A 23,941-nucleotide genomic window follows, 5' to 3' on the forward strand; every position below is an offset into this window, starting at 1 on the left:
AATAACATTAAATCACTATTGACTGCCTGTCTGTGTCTTGCTTGTTTGATATGTTGTCTAGGCTACATAGGGTGAATTCATAAAAAGTGGAATACTTAGCATCTCAGTCTTCTGTAACCTCTTTCGACATTGTCATGAAATATGACTTCATCATTTCTTCAAACAATCATCTTTATTTAATATTGATTAATTATTGCAACAATTAAACTGTCGACCCCACACTCTTGAGTGTGTTGCCGAGAGCTTTTCTCAATAGGGGGTGCTGTTTGCACTTTGTAAAAATGTTGTTCCCAAATTAAACTGCCTCGTACTCAATTCTTGCTCGTACAATATGCATATTATTATTACTATTGGATAGAAAACACTCTCTAGTTTCTAAAACCGTTTGAATTATTTCTCTGAGTGAAACAGAACTCATTCTGCAGCACACTTCCTGTCAGGAAGTGAGATTTCTGAAATCAAAGTCTCTGTTCTAGGGTCAGTTTATAAATTCCCATGTAAGCTATGGGGCTACATGCACTGCATACGCCTTCCCCTAGGTGTCAGTAAGCAGTGAGAATTTGAATGGAGTGGATTGCACCATCTGGGGCACTATAAAAGCTCTTGGAACGGAAGGTCCGACCTTTTCAACGGGGGGCCTGACGCAGGAGGGACATCACCATGGCGTCCTGAAAAGCTTTCGTTTTTCACGCGTTAGCGGCTAATTCTACAGGAGAAGAGGACATCTTTCAACCAAAAGACGATTGTTCTGGACAAAGGACACCTTGGCCAAGATTCTGATGGAAGCTCATCAAATAGTAAGAAGTCTTTATGCTGTTAATTCGTATTTATGTTGAAAAATGTTAAACAATAATTCCGCCATGAATTTCGGTGCGGTATCGCTTTAGCGCACGCTGTATGTCGTAGTAACGTTAATTTTAAAACTCTAACACAGCGGTTGCATTAAGAACTACTGTATCTTTTATTTGCTGTCCAACCTGTATTTTTTAGTCAAGTTTATGATTAGTTATCGATTAGATTAGGTGCCTCTCCAAGATGGCGCCAAACAGATTGCTTGAAGTTTGGCTACTAATCACATTGTATAACCACGATTTGTGCCGCTACATATACACATTTTCGAACAAACCCTATATGCATTGTGTAATATATTGTTACAGGACTGTCATCTGAAGAAGTTTATGAAGGTTAGTCAAAAATTATATATCTTTTGCTTGTTTGTTACGATCGCTAACCTTTGCTGCTGGTAAATGGCTTGTGTTTCTGGCTATTGTGGTAAGCTAATATAATGCTATATTGTGTTTTCGCTGTAAAAAAAAAAAAATTCTGAAATATTGGCTGGATTCACAAGATCTTTGTCTTTCATTTGCTGTACGCTGTGTATTTTTCAGAAATGTTTTATGATGAGTATTTAGGTAATTCACGTTGTTCTCTGTAGTTATTCTAGTCGCTTTGGTGAGAGTTGTGATGGTGGCTGCAATGGTAAACTATGATTTATACCTGAAATATGCACATTTTTCTAACAAAACATATGCTATACAATAAATGTGTTATCAGACTGTCATCTGATGAAGTTGTTTCTTGGTTAGTGGCTATTTATATCTTTATTTGGTCGAATTTGTGATAGCTACCTGTGCAGGAAAAAAATGGTGGAGTAAAAAAAGTTGTGTCTTTTGCTAACGTGGTTAGCTAATAGATTTACATATTGTTTCTTCCCTGTAAAACATTTTAAAAATCAGAAATGATGGCTGGATTCAAAAGATGTGTATCTTTCATCTGGTGTCTTGGACTTGTGATTTAATGATATTTAGATGCTAGTATTTACTTGTGGCGCTATGCTAGGCTATGCTAGTCAGCTTTTTTACTGATGGGGGTGCTCCCGGATCCGGGATTGTGTGGAAGTAGAAGTTAACTGATAATGAAAAAAGAGATCTTATATAGGAGACCTAAAAATGCTTAGTTAGGGCTGGTTTCACCCCTCCCATGCTGATCGGGGGGCATCATAAGCCACCTTGGGTTTATCTCCTGGTTATCTGCACAGGATGTTGTTTTAATCCCAACCTGGCTTTGTTTCCCAGATGCCAGGATGAAGCTAAGACAATGAGGGATTGTTCTAACTTTTCCAGGCTATCTCTATCTCGGGTAACACACACCACATCTTGTCTATGGAATGCCGGCTGTAGGTTTTTATCAACAAGTCATTGACAATTGTCAGCTCAAGCTCCAGAGGCCCAACTCAGTCCCACAGACACAGATGAGTGTCACGACTTCTGCCGAAGTCGTTGCCTCTCCTTGTCCGGGCGGTGTTCGGCGGTCGACTTCACCGGTCTTCTAGCCATCATCGATCCATTTTTCATTTTCCATTGGTTTTGTCTTGTCTTCCCACACACCTGTTGTCAATCCCATTCATTACCTGTTGTGTATTTAACCCTCTGTTTCCCTTCATGTGTTTGTCAGAGATTGTTTTATGTCAAGTGTTGTTTTATTAGTGTATAGGTGTGCGATGGGTCCTTGTACCCATTTTATTTTGATATATGTATATTACTCGTGTTTGGAGCATGTCATGGACGTTTATTAAAAGTCTCCATATACACATCGTTTACTCTCCTGCGTCTGACTTCCCTGCCACCTATACACACGACGTTGACAATGAGAGAATACTCATCATAGCTATTCTATTAATAAACAGTATTAAACATAATCTTGTAATTTTTCTCTCACAACATCTATCTATATTAGCCCAACATATGATACATTTATGAAATCCACAAGATGTTTCCTAATGACACAAAAAGGACAAATGTTGATATAATATTCACAGGAGGCATGACACCCATTTGTGTACACTGAGCCAAAACCATTTTTTCAGTTCGTGGGACACCATTATTATTCTTTTTATAAGAAACATGAATGTGTTGTGATTCTGGATGGCCAAATTGTTAGCAAGAACGCCAACAAACTGCCATGTGGGGAATCGTAAGTGGCTCATTTCAGCTCGTTTCATCTTGTTATTGATACCATGTCTTGTTTTGAAGTGTTTTGACTGATTTCATGTCAATGCTAATATGGCTAAAATCCGCTACCTAGCTAACCAGCAACTGTAACCAATGTATTTGAGAGACAACAAGTGGTCATTGTGCAAATGTATTTATGTTTTCAAGAAACATTGGAGACGAAATATAGCTTACGTGTTGTCAACAATCTACGCCAACCTCATCTGTTTTGCCCCATGGTTGTACACGCGTCCAACCCGTCTATGCTATCACAGACACTATAATGGCATAAAAAAACTAAAATATAAACGCAACATGTAGTGTCGGTCCCATGTTTCATGAGCTGAAATAAAAGATCCCAGAAATGTTACATATGCACAAAAAGGTTATATCTCTCTAATTTTGTGCACAAATTTGTTTACATCCTTGTTAAAGAGCATTTCTCCTTTGCCAAGATAATCCATCCACCTGACATGTGTGGCATATCAAGAAGCTGATTAAACAGCATGAACATTACACAAATGCACATTGTGCTTGGGGAAATTAAAGGCCACTAACATGTGCAGTTTTGTCACACAACACAATGCCACAGATGACTGAAGTTTTGAGGGAGTGTGCAATTGGCATGCTGACTGCAGGAATGTCTACCAGAGCTGCTGCCAGAGAATTGAATATAAATTTCTCTAGCATAAGCCTCTATCACAAGTCGTTTTAGAGAATTTTACAGTATGTCCAACCGGCCTCACAACCACAGACCATGTGTATGGTGTCGTATGAGCGAGCGGTTTGCTGATGTCAACATTTTGAACAGAGTGCCACATTGTGGCGGTGGGGTTATGGTATGAGCAGGCATTAGCTACGAACAAACACAATTGCATTTTATCGATGGCAATTTGAATGCACAGAGATACTGTAATGAGATCCCACGGCGCCATGTCGCAAGAATCTGTACACAATTCCTGGAAGTTGAAAATATCCCAGTTCTTCCATGGCCTGCATACTCACCAGACACGTCACCCATTGAGCAGGTTTGGGATGCTCTGGATTGAAGTGTATGACAGCGTGTTCCAGAAGTATTCAGACCCCTTCACTTTTTCCACATTTTGTTACATTACAGCCTTATTCTAAAATTTATTTAAAAAAATTATCTCATCAATAATGACAAAGCGAAAACAGGCTTTAAAATTTTTGCAAATGTATTAAAAATAAACTTAGATATGTATTCAGACCCTTTACTCATTTCTTTATCAAGTGGTTTGACATAAGAATGCACTGCATATATACACACTACAAAAAGTATGTGGACACCTGCTGGTCGAACATCTCATTCCAAAATATGGAATTGGTCCCCCCTTTGGTTTTATAACAGCCTCCACTCTTCTGGGAATGCTTTCCACTAGATGTTGGAACATTGCTGCAGGGACTTGCTTCCATTCAGCCACAACAGCATTAGTGAGGTCGGGCATTAATGTTCCAATACATCCCTAAGGTGTTCGATGGGGTTGAGGTCAGGGCTCTGTACAGGCCAGTCAAGTCTACACCGATGTCGACAAACCATTTCTGTATGGTCCTCGCTTTGTTCACGGGGGCATTGTTATGCTGAAACATGAAAGTGCCTTCCCCAAACTGTTGCCACAAAGTTAGAAGCACAGAATAATCTAGAATGTCATTGTATGCTGTACCGTTAAGATATTTCTTCACTGGAACTAAGGAGCCTGAACCATGAAAACCAGCCCCAGACCATTATTCCTCCTCCAGCAAACTTTACAGCACTATGCATTCGGGTAGTTAGCGCTCTCCTGGCATCCGCCAAACCCAGATTTGTACGTCAGACTGCCAGATGGTGAAGCGTGATTCATCACTCCAGAGAACGTGTTTCCACTGCTCCAGAGTCCAATGACGGCGAGCTTTACACAATTCAGACGCTTGGCTGCATGGCTGCTCAGCCATGGAAAACCCATTTAATGAAGCTCCTGACGAAGAGTTCTTATGCTTATGTTACTTCCAGAGGCAGTTTGGAACTCGGTAGTGAGTTTTGCAACCGAGGACAGATGATTTTTACGCGCTACGCGCTTCAGCACTCGGCGGTCCCGTTCTGTGAGCTTGTGTGGCCTACCACTTTGCGGCTGAGCCGTTGTTGCTCCTTGACGTTTCCACTTCACAATAACAGCACTTGACAGGGGCTCGTGCAGGGCAGAAATTTGACGAACTGACTTGAAGGAAAGGTGGCATCCTATGACGATGCCACATTGAAAGTCACTGAGCTCTACAGTAAGGGCATTCTATTGCCAATGTTTGTCTATGGAGATTGCATGGCTGAGTTTTCGATTTTATACACCTGTAGGCAACGGGTGTGGCTGAAATAGCAGAATCCATTCATTTGAAGGTGTCCACATACTTTTGTGTGAATATACAGTACCATTCAAAAGTTTGGACACACCTACTCATTCAAGGGTTTTTCTTTATTTTTACTATTTTCTATATTGTAGAATAATAGTGAAGACATCAAAACTATGAAATAACACATATGGAATCATGTAGTATCCAAAGTAGTGTTGAACAAATCAAATATATTTATTACTTTAGAATCTTCAAAGGAGCCACCCTTTGCCTTGATGACATCTTTGCACACTCTTGGCATTCTCTCAACCAGCTTCTCCTGGAATGCTTTTCCAACAGTCTTGAAGGAGTTCCCACATATACTGAACACTTGTTGGCTGCTTTTCCTTCACTCTGCGGTCCAACTCATCCCAAACCATCTCAATTGGGTTGAGGTTGGGTGATTGTGGAGGCCAGGTCATCTGACCAGGTCAGCAGCACTCCATCACTCTCCTTATTCGTCAAATTTCTCTTACACAGCCTGGAGATGCTTTGGGTCATTGTCCTGTTGAAAAAAAAATTATAGTCCCACTAACTGCAAACCAGATGGGATGGTGTATTGCTGCAGAATGCTGTGGTAGCCATGCTGGTTAAGTGTGCTTTGAATTCTAAATAAATCACTGACAGTGTCACCTGCAAAGCATCCCCACAATATCACACCTCCTCCTCCATGCTTCACGGTAGGAACAACACATGCTGAGATCATCCGTTCACATATTCTGCATTCCAACTGCTCATCAGGCCAAAGGACAGGTTTCCACTGGTCTAATGTCCATTGCTCGTGTTTCTTGGCCCAAGCACGTCTTCTTCTTATTGGTGTCCTTTAGTAGTAGTTTCTTTGCACCAATTCGACCATGGAGGCCTGATTCACGCAGTCACCTCTGAATAGTTGACATTGATATGTGTCTGTTACTTGAACTCTGTGAAGCATTTATTTGGGCTGCAATTTCTGAAGCTGGTAACTCCAATTAACTTATCCTCTGCAGCAGAGCATGAGAGACAGTTTCCCCATCATAGCGCTTGATGGTTTTTGCAACTGCACTTTTAGAAACTTTCAAAGTTCTTGAAATTTCTGAACTGACTGACCTTCATGTCTTAACGTAATGATGGACTGTCGTTTCTCTTTGCTTATGTGAGCTGTTCTGAACATAATATGGGCTTAGTCTTTTACCAAATAGGGCTATCTTCTGTATACAACCCTTACCTTGTCACAATACAACGGATTTGCTCAAATGCATTAAGGAAAGAAATTCCACAAATTAACTTTTAAGAAGGCACACCTGTTAATTGAAATGCATTCCAGGTGACTACCTCATGAAGCTGGTTGAGAGAATACCAAGTGTGCAAAGCTGTGATCAAGGCAAACGTTGGCTACTACATGATTCCATATGTGTTATTTCACAGTTTTGATGTCTTCACTATTATTCTACAATGTAAAAAATAGTAAAATAAAGAAAAACCCTGGAATGAGTAGGTGTCCAAACCTTTGACTGGTACTGTATATGAATGGACAAAGCAAGCGATCACGTGACAACAAACATTCCTATTTGAAGACTCAATATCTCATTGAAGCCAAATGAAGTTGGTTAAGATGAAGATGGCATCTCATTGAGACATACACAGCTGCTCCAGGACCAGGAAGTTGCCATTTCTCCCGACAGTTGAAGAACTGCTCAGACGCGCTTTTTGAAACAGAGGCGTGCTTCACCCGCACCATACTGAAAGACTGGCGGAGCCTACCTAACTACCCTCAAAAATCCGACAAGGCGCACTGCGTGGTTTCAGACCGCTATCTATCCCGCTCTATATCTGCAAGCTGTTGTCTAGAGCGTACGTGCCAAGACCGGAGTGGGCACATTTGCTATTTAATTAAACAGTTGTGACAAAATTATTTGTAGAGTTGAAAGTGCGAGTTGAAAACACATTGAACTTTCGATTTTATTCGGTTCATGAGAATTTATGCGAAAAAGAACATTTTTATGTGCTCTACGTCATCACGCACTGCTTTTTATCCGCAACCGGTCCATTTGGTGGAAACACCACTGGTGGAAAAATGCGCATATTTTGTTCATGCAGATTTTGGAAATTCGCATGAAAATCTGTGGCCAATTGGATGGAAACCTAGCTACTGTAATAGAAACAACAGGCAGATATATTTACCACATACTTTAATGTGCGAGTTCAGGTTAAAATAAAACATTTTAATGGAAAAGCTTACATAGTCACAATCTGCTACATAATTATAGATATATTCATCCTTTTTGATATTACACACTGCTCTCTTATATCATCAAATAAATGCTTATGTACATGCTGCTCAATGTTAAGCTGTATTTACAAGATTGATCTCAAAAGGAAATAACGTAAAAATGGATATCCAATTACACATCAGAAACAATAGATTTCACCCCCAAACTAAAGCATTTGCTAACAGTCTATCTAACAAGTACTGCATCTGATCATACAAACTTACACTGTACACTCACACTGCATACACACAGTATAAACACTCACACACAAACCATAAAATGCATACCCACAGGCAGAATACAGAGAAAATACCCATACGCCAAACATTTACACACAGTATTCAAACTCACACGGGCCAATCACACAGAAACACTTACAAACTGTGTAATGCTGCAGCCTTTAACATCATTAACAACTGAATACATTGATTGTCATTTAAAGGATTAAAAAACATGACCAATGTTATATTGCTGACACTTTAACCAGGCGCATTCACACCCTACTTTATTGCACTTGATAGTCCATTTGAGATAAACGTAATGACTTTTTTCCAACTCTGCTTGAACCATCAAACATTAAGTATGAAGTCTTAAAACACACACACGCAAAGCAAGGTAACTTGCTTTTTCACACATTCACCTAAAAAAAATGAAAAAAAGAGAACAGCCTTGAGGGCGCTAGGTTTTTGCATAACAGTCTAATTGTCTCAACCCTGTGAATTGCACTTAATGAGAGAGAATTTAGTTTTTTGTCTGACTACGATCCCACACAGATGCACGGATTACATGAGTAGGATTTAGTGAGGTTGCTAAGGAGGTGGTCGCACTGCAACACACACACACACTCGTAAACACACAACTCACACATGCCCGAGGGTATATAAACTCTTGCTTGCGCTCACACACTCACTGGCACTGACACAGCCTGTACTCGCTTATTCTCTACCATGATAGAACTAAACATTGGGATATATCGATATTGACAAAAGGTGCTCCCGTAATAGTGGGGTAGACTTGATGTAAAACCTACGAGTGTGTGTGTATAGTTATATATACATGTATCACACACACACACACAGAGTATACAAAAACATTAAGAACACCTGCTCTTTCCATGACATAGACTGACCAGGTGAATCTATGAACCCTTATTGATGTCACTTATTCAAATCACTTCAATCAGTGTAGATGAAGGCGAGGAGACAGGTTGAAGAAGGATTTGAGATAATTGAGCCATGGATTGTGTATGTGTGCCATTCAGAGGGTAAATGGGCAAGACAAAATAATTAAGTGCCTTTGAATGGGGTATGGTAGTAGATGCCAGGCGCACCGGTTTGTGTCAAGAACTGCAACGCTGCTGGATTTTTCACGCCCAACAGTTTCCTGTGTGTATCAAGAATGGTCGACCACCCAAAGGACATCTAGCCAACTTGACAACTGTGGGAAGCATTGGAGTCAACATGGGCCAGCATCCCTGTGAAACACTTTCAACACCTTGTAGAGTCCATACCCTGATGAACTGAGGCTGTTTTGAGGGCAAAAGGGAGGGGTGCAACTCAATATTAAGAAGGTGTTCCTAATGTTTGGAATACTCCGTGTGTATATAGATATATATATAAAAACAAACATCACATGCTATTCTTGGCAAAGCTGTATGAAGTGACGGAGTGGCAGAGATGATGGCCCTTACGCAGGGTGAGGGGACACACATTCAGGCCAGGAAGAACAACGGATGAGGGACGAAACATCAATGAAAACATCTCCCTTCACCTCTCAGTCCCAGCCGTTGTCCTTTATCATGTGGGACAGCTCAATGATGAACTTCCCCTCCTTGTACTTCTGACTCAACTCAAAGGCCTGCTCCTGTAGGAAGAGGGATAGAGGGTGGGGAATAAGAGGCGGGAGTGCATGGTAGACAAGCTTAAAAGACATCTACTGAGGACGGGGATTGCGGATATTATTTTAGTTCTTCATTATTTACAGTGTGGAGACATAGAGCAGTAGCATAGTATGTGTGTGTGTTTGTCCTTACGTATTTCCAGCCCAGTGTGGTGTGGCAGCTCTCACAGTAGATGTCTGCCACAGCGTGGAGCCCCGTGAGTAGCAGCCTCTCCTCGGCAGGACCACAGCCCACATTCACCCTGAAAACACCGGGAACAAAAACCACAGGTCAATTACCGCCATGGTTCCCCGCCACAAATGTCCGTTTTGTGACCCGACTTAACAGCGTATCAGATTTTCTGGTGACCCACCTGGTAAGCATTTATATTATATTTTTTAACAAGAAAAGTGGTAATTCTATTCAGAATCTAATATTTAGCCCCACATCAGGGGGTGTTTGCTATGCACCAGTTGAGAAATTACATGCTAACTACTAAATGCAAACTACAGCAAACAGAACGTGACCTCCACTGTTAGGATAGTGAACTGGCTTCAGGGTGCATTGTATGGCTTACAGGACTAGCGTAAACACACTGAAGTGTCGTAAGGGGAACCTGGCAGATGCATGATAATGACAGTGTACTGAGGCTTGAGCGGTAACTAAGGGACCTAAAAGGGATACTATTTTGTTCATTAAATTATGGGTACACTGTGTAGGCTATATGGTCATACACTGGATGACAAGTAAAGATACTCACACAGAGTTGAAGAGGTAGGCACGACCCTGGCTACCCTGAAAAGACTGGATGACAGAAAAAAAGAGAATGAACTCAAATATGCCAAAAAGACAGGGAGAGAGACAATGCAAAATTAAATATTTAAAAAAATAATCTGGGGTTTTAAGGAAAGTGGGACATAGAGGTAACGTTTCCCAGCTTACACTGCAACAGAGGACTGTGGCTGTTGTTTCTCGTTATTCCAATGTTATTACTTGTTATTGAAAAGTAATATCATTTCACACAGCCAACCAGGGGTTGGAACCAAAATTATTTTCCTATCGTTTTGTTCTAAAGAAAACCACTATTTTTTGTTCGGTTTCACTGTTTCGACCAGCAAAATAAAGCTCTGACCGGTTCGAACCAAAAACAGTAGCAGCTTATGTAGTTCCTTTCTGTTCCTTATTTAACATGTGAAAATAAACCGCTTTTTACATTTAGCTCATTAAATTACTTCACCAATCAGTGTGGATAGAGCAGGCAAGCTAGTTGTTTACATGCGTGATGGACGGACAAGGGTAGCCTATGGCGCAAGATGTGACTGAAATTTTACGGGTGGGGTTAGGGCAAGAGATGGTTGAGGAGCAGACTTGAAGCGCTAGGCATCTTGTTATGACATGCATTATCTGAATTAGGTCCACATAATTATACCTAGGAGGAGCAGTTTATATGAAGGAACTTTGAATGCCCATTGAGCTAGCAAGCTAACGCGCTTGAACTAGCAAGCTAACACTTGTGTGTGCAGAGCGGCATCAGAATAAAAATAAATCCAACGTGAAATGTGATAACTAGGCATATAGTATCCTTAACTGGCATTGAAAAAGTAAATCCATCCTTTCCTGGGGGGGGCAGGTAGCCTAAACACGCACAGGCAAAGATTCTCAGCTTGCAGCCAGACGCTGGAATAAGTTTGAGTGATAGAGGGTTTTGCATTGGCGCTTTGTTGCGTTTTTTTTTGTGGGACTAGGAAAAAAAAAAAAAAAAACGTTAACCAGTTTCCATGCTTTTAAAATAACGGTTCTGTTCTGGAACAGTATGGATCACTTTCATTCCCAGTTACGTTTCTGTTCCTTGAAAAACACCATTATTTTCCGGTTTTCGGTTCTGTTCCCTGTACAGGTTCCAACCCCTGCAACCAACACATAGGCTTATTATTCAACTATATGGAATTTAACCCACTAGCCATAAATGGTCCATGTAGTCTCACCTTGGAGATGAGGTCATCATGGTTGGCCAGGTGTGCTCGGCAGTGAACACAGCTGTACCTGCGGTGGCACGAGTCTAGGTACGCTTGGAACGTCTTAGCCTTTGTCAGCTTCACCATGTCTGCGGAGATAGAGAGGGAAACAGAGTGACTTAGTGTTTAACAGGAAAACAGGAGAGGAGACAGAGAGGATATAGGGCATTACAGGGACTCATAATGCTAGTTTACTCCTAAATGTGACTGTAGTAAACCCTAAACTTCACTATTTGTGTCGTGCAGTAACTATGAGAAAATTATATTTTGTAAGCGTATTTGCCAAATAGGGTTAGGCAAAGTTGGGTAAACAACACAAACAAAGAGCAACATATGATTCCCATGGTTTTCAAATGAAAACTGGAAAAAGAAAATGAAAGTGTGCGAAACAAGTTCAATAACTTTTGGCTGTCTGTAGAAATGTATGCACTCAAATGTTAATTGCCTCTCTATTTACGCATGACAGGTCACACCTTGTGATGGTACAAGAGAGTCACAAATGTCAGAAGGAATATGAATCACACAATAATGAACTAACTGTATTATTAGGAGTGGGAAACAGGTCTGGGCACATATTAGTGATTATAGTTCAAGCCATATGCATGTCTAATTACCAAGGTAGAGTTGGTTTTATATTCACACATTTGGACATTCAACAGACATTCATCAGACATGATCCAAAAGCAATTTAAAATTGTAAAAATCAATAACGTTTTCACTGATTATGACAGAATCATCAAACTAGGTATAATTTATTCTATAAATGTCTGGTATACTTTTACAACCTTTGCTTTGAGTAGAAATTCCAGTTTTTATTTGATAGTGAATGCACCAATTTGTAAGTCGCTCTGGATAAGAGCGTCTGCTAAATGACTTAAATGTAAATGTAAATGATAGAAATACATAAAATCTCAAATATTGCATTTAAAGATTAAGAAATCTATAACTAATTCAGTGATTGTTTCAGAAAAAAGTGAAAATGTGCTTTTATTTGCAATAACTTTAAAGAAATGTTAATGTCAAGCGCAATTTGTCCTATGTGAAGTTAGACAATGTTACCATAAAGTTGTACAATCTTAAATTGTATGCCAAATCAATGTTTGCATTTTAGTGCAACAGATCCACATGTTAAAGTAGTTACAAGGCACAACATTCCTTTTTTATACTTCTCTAACTTAACAGCAAAGAGGCGCCTTTTCCAATCATTTTCTATTTTGGCTTTGTTGAAGTCCTTCTTTGTCATCCCCAGACAAGCTGAATGGTACCATCTCTGGCACACAGAGCATTCTATCTGCAGTATTCAAAACATAAAACAGGGTTGTTTATTTACAAGTAAATTACAGTTCTGGAATACCCACATTCTGCTACATGCTTTTGCAATTAGGAACATTTTCAAATTTAATTGGATTTTTGTTCAATTGCTAAAATGACATGCATTTGACCACAAACTGACAGAAGCACACATAACTGGTATTAATCATTGTTGAGTATTCAGGCAGTATACAATTGAAGTCAGAACTTTACATAACCCTTATCCAAATACATTTAAACTCAATTGTTCACAATTCCTGACATTTAATCATAGTAAAAATTCCCTGTCTTAGGTCAGTTGGGATCACCACTTTATTTTAAGAAATGTGAAATGTCAGAATAATAGTAGAGATTATGATTTATTTCAGCTTTTATTTCTTTCATCACATTCCCAGTAGGTCAGAAGTTTACATACACTCAATTAGTATTTGGTAGTATTGCCTTTAAATTGTTTAACTTGGGTCAAATGTTTTGGGTAGTCTTCCACAAGCTTCCCACAATAAGTTGGGTGAATTTTGGCCCATTCCTCCTGACAGAGCTGGTGTAAGATGGTGCTTCAATATATCCACATAATTGTCCTCCCTCATGATGCCATCTATTTTGTGAAGTGCACCAGTCCCTCCTGAAGCAAAGCACACCAACAACATGATGCTGCCACCCCCGTGCTTCACGGTTGGGATGGTGTTCTTCGGCTTGCAAGCCTCTCCCTTTTTCCTCCAAACATAACAATGGTCATTATGGCCAAACAGTTCTATTGTTGTTTCATCAGGCCAGAGGACATTTCTCCAAAAAGCACGATCTTTGTCCCCTTGTGCCGTTGCAAACGGTAGTCTGGCACTTTTATGGTTGTTTTGGAGCAGTGGCTTCTTCCTTGCTGAGCGGCCTTTTAGGTTATGTAGATATAGGACTTGTTTTACTGTGGATATAGATACTTTTGTACCCGTTTCCTCTAGCATCTTCACAAGGTCCTTTGCTGTTGTTCTGGGATTGATTTGCACTTTTCGCACCAAAGTACGTTCATCTCTAGGAGACAGAAAGCATCTCCTTCCAGAGCGGTATGACGGCTGCATGGTCCCATGGTGTTCATACTTGCGTACTATTGTTTGTACAGATGAACGTGGTACCTTCTGGCGTTTGGAAATTGCTACCAATGACGAACCAGACATATGGAGTTCAAAAAAAAAAAATGGTGAGGTCTTGGCTGATTTCTTTTGATTTTCCCATGTTAAAACTTCTTGTGAATAGGGGGCGCTGTTTTCACTTTGGGAAAAAATCGTGCCCAATTTAAACAGCCTCGTACTCTATTCTAGATCGTACAATATGCATATTATTATTACTATTGGATAGAAAACACTCTCAAGTTTCTAAAACTGTTTGAATTATATCTGTGAGTAAAACAGAACTCATTTTGCAGCAAACTTCCAGAAAGGAAGTGAAAAATCTGAAAACGATGCTCTGTTCCAGGGCCTGCCTATTCAATTGCCTAATATTTATGGATATGCATGCACTGCATATGCCTTCCACTAGATGTCAACAGGCAGTGGAAGGTGGAATGGGGTGTCTAGCTTGATCTGAGGTCGAACAAGAGCTCTTGGAATGACGTGACCAGAATTTCCTTTCTCTACCTAGGCGCGGGAAGTGCCTCCATGTTGTCTTATGATAAGCGTTCGGTATACACGGCTAATATCTCCGGCTCTGTTTTTATTTGATAGATATTAGAAAAACATCATAAAGTAGGTTTTTTCAACCGACTTTCATCAGTATATTCAACGTTTAATGGGACTTTTGGAGTTTTCCGTTCTCTGCGTCGAGAGAAATTGGGAACGTCATCAACATTGGCTAGCCTTGTGGAGCGAATTCGACAGGAGAAAAGGACAAATCTAAAAACAAACAACGATTTATTCTGGACATAGGACTCCTTGTACATGATTCTGATGGAAGCTCAGCAAAAGTAAGAACAATTTATGATGTTATTTCGTATTTCTGTGGAAAATGTTGAGTCCTATTATCCAGCGTTTTGGCGGGCGCTGTTTCGCTATAACGTAAGCTGTTTGTTATGGTAAAGTTATTTTTTTAAATCTAACACGGCGGTTGCATTAAGAACTAGTGTATCGTTCATTTGCTGTCCAACATGTATTTTTATGTAACGTTTATGATGAGTTCTTTGGCCAAATTAGGTGAGTGTCCAAAATAGCTCCGGACAATTTGGTGAATTGATGCTACATTTTCACAAAGTATAACCACGGGTTGCAGCTCTAAATATGCACATTTTCGAACAAAACATAAGTGTATTGTATAGCCTGATGTTATAAGACTGTCATCTGATGAAGTTGTCCAAGGTTAGTGATTCATTTTATATCTTTTGCTGGTTTTTGCGATCGCTACCTTTTGCTGCTAATAAATGCATTTGTGTGTTTGGCTATTGTGGTAAGCTAATATAATGCTATATTGTGTTTTTGCTGTAAAACACTTTAAAAAAATCGGAAATATTGGCTGGATTCACAAGATGTTTATCTTTCATTTGCTGTACACCATGTATTTTTCATAAATGTTTTATGAGGAGTATTTAGGTATTTCACGTTGCTCTATGTAATTATTCTGGCTGCTTTGGTGATATTTTTGATGGTAGATGCAATGTAAAATTATGATTTATACCTCAAATATGCACACTTTCGAACAAAACAAATTTATTGTATAACATGTTATAAGACTGTCATCTGATGAAGTTGTTTCTTGGTTAGTGACTAATTATATCTCTATTTGGTCGGTTTTGTGATAGCTACCTATGCGGTAGAAAAATTGTGAAAATATGCGATTGAGTCTTTTGCTATTGTGGTTAGCTAATAGAAATACATATTGTGTTTTCGCTGTAAAACATTTTAAAAATCGGAAATGATGGCTGGATTCACAAGATGTTTATCTTTCATTTGCTGTATTGGACTTGTGATTTCATGAAAATTATATTATATGATATCCCTGTCGCGTTAGGCTAGGCTATGCTAGTCAGCTTTTTTGATGAGGAGGATCCCGGATCCGGGAGACAGAAGCGGTAGAGGTTTTAAGCAAAGAGGCACTGCGTTTGAAGGTAGGCCTTGAAATACATCCACAGGTACACCTCCAATTGACTCAAATGATGTCAATTGGCCTATCAGAAGCTTCTAAAGCCATGACATCATTTTCTGGAATTTTCCAAGCTGTTTTAAAGGCACAGTCAACTTAGTGTATGTAAACTTCTGACCCACTGGAATTGTGATACATTGAATTATAAGTGAAATAATCTGTCTGTAAACAATTGTTGGAAAAATTACTTGTGTCATTTTTTTTAATTTTACCGTTATTTTACCAGGTAAGTTGACTGAGAACACGTTCTCATTTGCAGCAACGACCTGGGGAATAGTTACAGGGGAGAGGAGGGGGATGAATGAGCCAATTGTAAACTGGGGATTATTAGGAGACCATGATGGTTTGAGGGCCAGATTGGGAATTTAGCCAGGACACCGGGGTTAACACCCCTACTCTTACGATAAGTGCCATGGGATCTTTAATGACCTCAGAGAGTCAGGACACCCGTTTAACGTCCCATCCGAAAGACGGCACCCTACACACAGGGCAGTGTCCCCAATCACTGCCCTGGGGCATTGGGATATTTTATTAGACCAGAGGAAAGAGTGCCTCCTACTGGCCCTCCAATACCACTTCCAGCAGCATCTGGTCTCCCATCCAGGGACTGACCAGGACCAACCCTGCTTAGCTTCAGAAGCAAGCCAGCAGTGGTATGCAGGGTGGTCATGCACAAAGTAGATGTGAATACTGACTTTCCAAAACAATAGTATGTTGATAAGAAATTTGTAGAGTGGTTAAAAAACATGTTTAATTGACTCAAACCTAAGTGTATGCAAACTTCCGACTTCAACTGTAAATCATATAGTAATAAAGGCATATTTGCAAAAAAAGTATGCGTTGATAAAAAAAAGGTATCACACATCAATGTTATAATATCAAACATTACAATAAATGCAATATTTGAAATCAGTTTAATCATCACTTGTGCCAGATACAACGTGTGTACCCAGTACAGTGAATTGCTATCATAGTGTGTATGTTTGTACAGATGAACGTGGTACCTATGGTACCTACAACGTGGTACCTACCTACTATCTCTCATAGTAGAATAATAACATAGAGTCATGATAATAGAACATTAGAGCAATAATACAAGGATAACCCAGATAAAAAAGTTAAGACAAAGTTTCATACTTCTAACTGTCTTGAAAGATGAAACTACATGAGTTTTCATAGCCTACTGTTGTATTACACCAAGACAAATTCAGTTGGTCAGATCATCATTTTTCTCTGGATGATGCAAAGCACACATTGAACAGTGTTGCTTCACATTGAAGACTGGGGAAAAAGATTGCAGAAGGTTTCACATACAGTTCAGAGGCAAATCATAATGTATACATTTAGCCCAAAAACCAAACATGTACCAAATTTCACAGTGGGTGTGAGACCTGGAGAGGCCTACAAGCCACAGTGTCTCACACCCACTGTGAAATTTGGTGGAAGATCAGTGAAAATCTGGGGAGTGGCACAAAGTCACCCAAAATCAATGTGAAAGATTGGTGGAGAGCATGCCAAGACGCATGAAAGCTGTGATTGAAAAGCAGGGTTATTCCACCAAATATTGATTTCTGTTAAAAAGTTTTTTTTTAATTGTATTGTGTTGTTCAAAAATGAATATGAAGTTATATTCTTAGTATTATTTGAGGTCTGACAACACTGCATGTTTTTTCTAATTTTGACCACTTTCTGCAAATAAATACTCTAAATTACAATATTTTTATTTGGAATATGGGAGAAACGTTGTCAGTAGTTTATAGAATAAAACAACATTTTTTATTTTACCCAAACACATACTTATAAATAATAAAAATCAGAGAATCTGATAGTTTTGCAGTGGTCTCTTCATTTTTTCCAGAGCTGTATATACACAGTATATATGTACACTACCGTTCAAAAGTTTGGGGTCACTTGGAAATGTCCTTGTTTTCCATGAAAACGTACATGAAATTATTTGCAAAATGAATAGGAAATATAGTCAACACGTTGACAAGGTGAAACATAATGAATTTTAATTGAAGTAATAATTGTGTCCTTCAAACTTTGCTTTCATCAAAGAATCCTCCATTTGCAGCAATTACAGCCTTGCAGACCTTTGGTATTCTAGTTGCCAATATGTTGAGGTAATCTGAAGAAATTTCACCCCATGCTTCCTGAAGCACCTCCCACAAGTTGGATTGGCACTTCTTACGTACCATACGGTCAAGCTGCTCCCACAACAGCTCAATAGGGTTGAGATCCGGTGACTGTGCTGGCCACTCCATTTTAGACAGAATACCAGCTGACTGCTTCTTCCCTAAATAGTTCTTACATAGTTTGGCTCTGTGCTTTGGGTCGTTGTCCTGTTGTAAGAGGAAATTGGCTGCAATTAAGTGCCGTCCACAGGGTATGGCATGGCGTTGCAAAATGGAGTGATAGCCTTCCTTCTTGAAGATCTATTTTACCCTGTACAAATTTCCAACTTTACCACCACCAAAGCACCCCCAGACCATCACATTGCCTCCACCATGCTTGACAGATAGCATCAAGCACGCCTCCAGCACCTTTTAATTTTTCTACGTCTCACAAATTTTCTTCTTTGTGATCAAAACACCTCAAACTTAGATTTGTCTGTCCATAACACCTTTTTTCCAATCTTCCTCTGTCCAGTGTTTGTATTATTTTGCCCATCTTAATCTTTCCTTTTTATTGGCCAGTCTGAGATATGGCTTTCTTTGCAACTCTGCCTAGAAGGCCAGCATCCCGGAGTCGCCTCTTCACTGTTGTCATTGAGACTGGTGTTTTGCGGGTACTATTTAATGAAGCTGCCAGTTGAGGACTTGTGAGGCACCTGTTTCTCAAACTAGACACTCGAATGTACTTGTCCTCTTGCTCAGTTTGTATACCGGGGCCTCCCACTCCTCTTTCGATTCTGGTTAGACCAGTTTGCGCTGTTCTGTGAAGGGAGTAGTACACAGCGTTGTACGAGATCTTCCGTTTCTTGGTCATTTCTCACATGGAATAGCCTTCATTTCTCAGAACAAGAATAGACTGACGAGTTTCAGAAGAAAGTTATTTGTTTCTGGCCATTTTGAGCCTGTAATCGAACCCACAAATGCTGATGCACCAACTAGTCTAAAGGCCAGTTTTATTGCTTCTTTAATCAGTACAACAGTTTTCAGCTGTGCAAACATAATTGCAAAGGGGTTTTCTAATGATCAATTAGCCATTTAAAATGATAAACTTGGATTAGCTAACACAACGTGCCATTGGAACACAGGAGTGATGGTTGCTGATAATGGGCCTCTATACGCCTATGTAGATATTCCATTTAAAAAAATCTGTCGTTTCCAGCTACAATAGTAATTTACAACATTAACAATGTCTACACTGTATTTCTGATAAAGTTGATGTTATTTTATAGGACAAAAAATGTGCAAGGACATTTCTAAGTGACCAAAAAAAATTGAATGGTAGTGTATGTTATGGTTCACTCTCCACTGTGGAATGTCCATGTTGATCTTCTTGGTTCTCTTGATCCATCCCCCAGTCATCTTTGTTAGTCAGACCTGACCCCTTCATCCTGTAGTTTTTTTCCTGTAATCTAATTTAATATGATTGAAGATACAGAAATTTCTGCCAAGTCCCTTCTAATAGGGTTTAACAGACTCTTTCCTCAAAACAAAAGTTGTTAAAGTATGCTAGATATTTATAGAATAAGTCATACCTAGTTTGATGTTTCTGTGACAAACAGTGAATTAGTTATTGATTTATACAGTTTTAAATGGCTTTTGGCGAATGTCCGAACGTGTGAATATAAAACCAACCTTTTTACCTCCGTTGTCTAATTCGCAGCTCACTTCCTGGTACAATTACAGCAGGGTCCGTGCTATCAAGCGATGCTCCGCGCTATCCACGATCCTTGGAACGTCCCTACACCATTGAAGTTTACTTTTTAAAAAGTTTTAAGTAAGGGTTAGGGGTTAAGTTTTGGGTAAGGACGTCGCAAGGATCCCGATAACGCTGACCATTGCACCAGACAGAACACAACATGCATTGACCTACTTTACTGTACCAGCTAAAACCGACTATGTATGTTCAGAGTGAGTAGCGCTCTATAGATGGATGGGGGAAATGTTACATTTTTTTACTCAAAAGTCTTGGGTCATTTAAAACGGTTAAATGTCCGTGTGAAAAATCATTATTGTAGCTAGAGTAATTTCAAAATAACGGGCAGTATTAATGTCACGGCATACACAACAACAAGCAAAACATCACTGATCCTTGCAATTTTGCTGGCCTGCTAACGTTAACGTAGCTGACTCGCTCCACATTCTAACAAAGCAACCAGCTAGCCAAGAATTCCCCAAAACGTTTCATACAGTGAATTATTCACCGACAGTCTTCCTCTCTACCAAACTATCAATTTTAGCCAGTTACCGTGAGAGATTAGCTAACATGTTGACATTAGTTTAGTAGGTACCAACTGAACCATATTCTGGGTTTACAGGAAGCGTTTAGTATGTTTACTGTAAACCCGCCATGTCAGGCTCAGCTAGCAACATGGAGGGAAATACAAGCACAATAGAAAATAGCTCACTCACCTAACGTAGTTATCGGATGTTCAATGGAAGACCTAATTTTAACGAATATGTGACCAGAAAACTACCGTTGGATAGGTCAACTGCATCGGTAAATTGCTCAATCGTAGGGGATAGCTTGTTTTGTCACTTTTTCAGCAAGAAACCATCGGACGGATCCAAACCAAACAAACAACAATCGTCTTGCAGCTGTTCTCTCTCGGTTTCTCACACTTGACAACAGGAACAAGTTTTTCTCTGAGATGAAACCGTTTCGTGTATTTTGTAGTTACAATTTTAAAAGAACTATAGCTACTCCGACTAATTTTTTTAAGGATAGGATATTTTCGTGGTGCGGGGACAAACTTCCAATATTATCCAGGGTTTGTTTACAACGCTGGTTAAGGAGGCGGTACCAACACGTCACCAGCTACAAAACAAATCCCCGACGACCAATGAGAATTGTCAGATTGACTGGGAATGTAGGTCAGCCAATTAGGTTGAATTGTGACTTGTTTTAATCTTTATTTAACTAAGCAAGTCAGTTATGAACAAATTCTTATTTACAATGACGGCCTATACTGGCCAAACCCTCCATCTTACGCTGGGCCAATTGTACTGGACTCCCGATCATGGCCGGTTGTGATACAGCCCGGGATTGAACCAGGGTCTGTAGTGACGCCTCGAGCACTGCTGCGCCACTCGGGAGTCCAAATGGACTCGTATCTGAGGGGATTCGACTAATTTGGCCCGGGCGCCAATGTAGCGTGTTTTGCACTGTCTGAACGTCTACTGCATTCGATTTCCGGGCATGTTTCTGAAGCCTGGATAATGCTGCCTTGTTGACAAAATAACCAAGCGGCGCAGATTTGTTTGATTTGAACAAGGCGCTCCTCCCTCACCGACTTCACCCACCTAGTCTTTTAAAACAATTATAGCATATGCGCACGTTGGAATCGACATTCTAATCTTAACTGGCGCATTTCAAACTATCCTTTTGTGAGGCACAATCTGGAACTAGTTCTGTATAATGGCGAGTGGTGGGGTTGATAAACAAGAATTGGAGGATCCTCCATCATCATTTACATCTCCAGTTTGGGAGCATTTTGGCTTCACAATGGTGATGGACAGAGAGCTGTGGATAAAACGTTAACAATATGTCGCCACTGCTCAATGAGAGTCAGTGGTGGAAAAAGTACCCAATTGTCACACTTGAGTAAAAGTAAAGATACCTTAAAAAAAAATTACTCAAGTAAAAGTGAAAGTCACCCAGTAAAATACTACTTGAGTAAAAGTCTAAAAGTATTTGGTTTGAAATATACTCAAGTATCAAGTCGACCATGAAGGCCTGATTCACGCAGTCTCCTCTGAACAGTTGATGTTGAGATGTGTCTGTTACTTGAACTCTGTGAAGCATTTATTTGAGCTGCAATTTCTGAGGCTGGTAACTCTAATGAACTTATCCTCTGCAATAGAGGTAACTCTGGGTCTTCCATTCCTGTGGCAGTCCTCATGAGAGCCAGTTTCATAATAGCGCTTGATGGTTTTTGAGACTGCACTTGAAGAAATATTCAAAGTTCTTGAAATGTTCCATATTGACTGACCTTCAAACATTATAAATATATGGGAGAGGTTAAGGGTAGAGGAATGACGAGTTAAAAACAAACAAAATAAAACTATTGTAAAATAGACTGTGTCCTTAAAATGTATATAGTATGTATAAGCAGGAAATACAGGCCGTTGTTGTTCACTTGTTTGCTCCAATTGGGGAAGGGGTGGTAGGAGTGGAGGTTAATAAACAATATATATATATTTAAAGATGTGTGTGTATATATATATATATATGTATATGCATTTATATGTATGTATGTCTGTGTATGTATGTATATATATACACTGCTCAAAAAAATAAAGGGAACACTTAAATAACACAATGTAACTCCAAGTCAATCACACTTCTGTGAAATCAAACTGTCCACTTAGGAAGCAACACTGATTGACAATACATTTCACATGCTGTTGTGCAAATGGAATAGACAAAAGGTGGAAATTATAGGCAATTAGCAAGACACCCCCCAAAACAGGAGTGATTCTGCAGGTGGTGACCACAGACCACTTCTCAGTTCCTATGCTTCCTGGCTGATGTTTTGGTCACTTTTGAATGCTGGCGGTGCTCTCACTCTAGTGGTAGCATGAGACGGAGTCTACAACCCACACAAGTGGCTCAGGTAGTGCAGTTCATCCAGGATGGCACATAAATGCGAACTGTGGCAAAAAGGTTTGCTGTGTCTGTCAGCGTAGTGTCCAGAGCATGCAGGCGCTACCAGGAGACAGGCCAGTACATCAGGAGACGTGGAGGAGGCCGTAGGAGGGCAACAACCCAGCAGCAGGACCGGTACCTCCGCCTTAGTGCAAGGAGGTGCACTGCCAGCGCCCTGCAAAATGACCTCCAGCAGGCCACAAATGTGCATGTGTCTGCTCAAACGGTCAGAAACAGACTCCATGAGGGTGGTATGAGGGCCCGACGTCCACAGTTGGGGGTTGTTCTTACAGCCCAACACCGTGCAGGACGTTTGGCATTTGCCAGAGAACGCCAATATTGGCAAATTCGCCACTGGCGCCCTGTGCTCTTCACAGATGAAAGCAGGTTCACACTGAGCACATGAGCACATGTGACAGACGTGACAGAGTCTGGAGACGTCGTGGAGAACGTTCTGCTGCCTGCAACATCCTCCAGCATGACCGGTTTGGCGATGGGTCAGTCATGGTGTGGGGTGGCATTTCTTTGTGGGGCCGCACAGCACTCCATGTGCTCGCCAGAGGTAGCCTGACTGCCATTAGGTACCGAGATGAAATCCTCAGACCCCTTGTGAGACCATATGCTGACACATGCACATTTGTGGCCTGCTGGAGGTCATTTTGCAGGGCTCTGGCAGTGCACCTCCTTGCACTAAGGCGGACGTACCGGTCCTGCTGCTGGGTTGTTGCCCTCCTACGGCCTCCTCCACGTCTCCTGATGTACTGGCCTGTCTCCTGGTAGCGCCTGCATGCTCTGGACACTACGCTGACAGACACAGCAAACCTTTTTGCCACAGTTCGCATTGATGTGCCATCCTGGATGAACTGCACTACCTGAGCCACTTGTGTGGGTTGTAGACTCCGTCTCATGCTACCACTAGAGTGAGAGCACCGCCAGCATTCAAAAGTGACCAAAACATCAGCCAGGAAGCATAGGAACTGAGAAGTGGTCACCACCTGCAGAATCACTCCTGTTTTGGGAGGTGTCTTGCTAATTGCCTATAATTTACACATTTTGTCTATTCCATTTGCACAACAGCATGTGAAATGTATTGTCAATCAGTGTTGCTTCCTAAGTGGACAGTTTGATTTCACAGAAGTGTGATTGACTTGGAGTTACATTGCGTTGTTTAAGTGTTCC

At 40.4% G+C, this 23,941-nt stretch overlaps 1 protein-coding gene across 3 annotated transcripts; it reads right to left on the reverse strand.

Moving 5' to 3' along the window:
* Nucleotides 1-7,522: 7,522 nt before the first annotated feature.
* Nucleotides 7,523-20,925, reverse strand: LOC129868340 (protein yippee-like 3). 3 transcript variants are annotated; one of them, XM_055942258.1, is made up of 6 exons: nucleotides 20,527-20,925; nucleotides 12,693-12,803; nucleotides 11,483-11,601; nucleotides 10,258-10,301; nucleotides 9,651-9,759; nucleotides 7,523-9,481 (listed from the first exon to the last, which is right to left on the reverse strand). In XM_055942258.1, exons 3-6 carry the CDS (start codon nucleotides 11,597-11,599, stop codon nucleotides 9,392-9,394), a joined length of 360 nt encoding a protein of 119 aa, XP_055798233.1. In that variant the 5' UTR covers nucleotides 11,600-11,601; nucleotides 12,693-12,803; nucleotides 20,527-20,925; the 3' UTR covers nucleotides 7,523-9,391. The 3 variants fall into 3 exon arrangements, with proteins under 3 accessions (XP_055798233.1, XP_055798224.1, XP_055798215.1); XM_055942249.1 differs by having other exon boundaries at nucleotides 12,679-12,803; XM_055942240.1 differs by lacking the exon at nucleotides 12,693-12,803 and having other exon boundaries at nucleotides 20,527-20,924.
* Between the last annotated feature and the right edge of the window lie 3,016 nt (nucleotides 20,926-23,941).

Source organism: Salvelinus fontinalis, chromosome 2 (genome assembly GCF_029448725.1).
Source record: "Salvelinus fontinalis isolate EN_2023a chromosome 2, ASM2944872v1, whole genome shotgun sequence".
Taxonomy (NCBI): Eukaryota; Metazoa; Chordata; class Actinopteri; order Salmoniformes; family Salmonidae; genus Salvelinus; species Salvelinus fontinalis.

What these genes read in the sequence shown, in the direction of transcription:
- LOC129868340 (XM_055942258.1), bottom strand. Translation starts at nt 11,599, where the DNA reads ATGGTGAAGCTGACAAAGGCTAAGACGTTCCAAGCGTACCTAGACTCG. An exon ending in GCCTACCTCTTCAACTCTGT is followed by an intron (nt 9,760 to 10,257) that starts GTGAGTATCTTT and finishes CGGTGTTTTCAG; the next exon opens with GGTGAATGTGGGCTGTGGTC. An exon ending in CCACACTGGGCTGGAAATAC is followed by an intron (nt 9,482 to 9,650) that starts GTAAGGACAAAC and finishes CTCTTCCTACAG; the next exon opens with GAGCAGGCCTTTGAGTTGAG.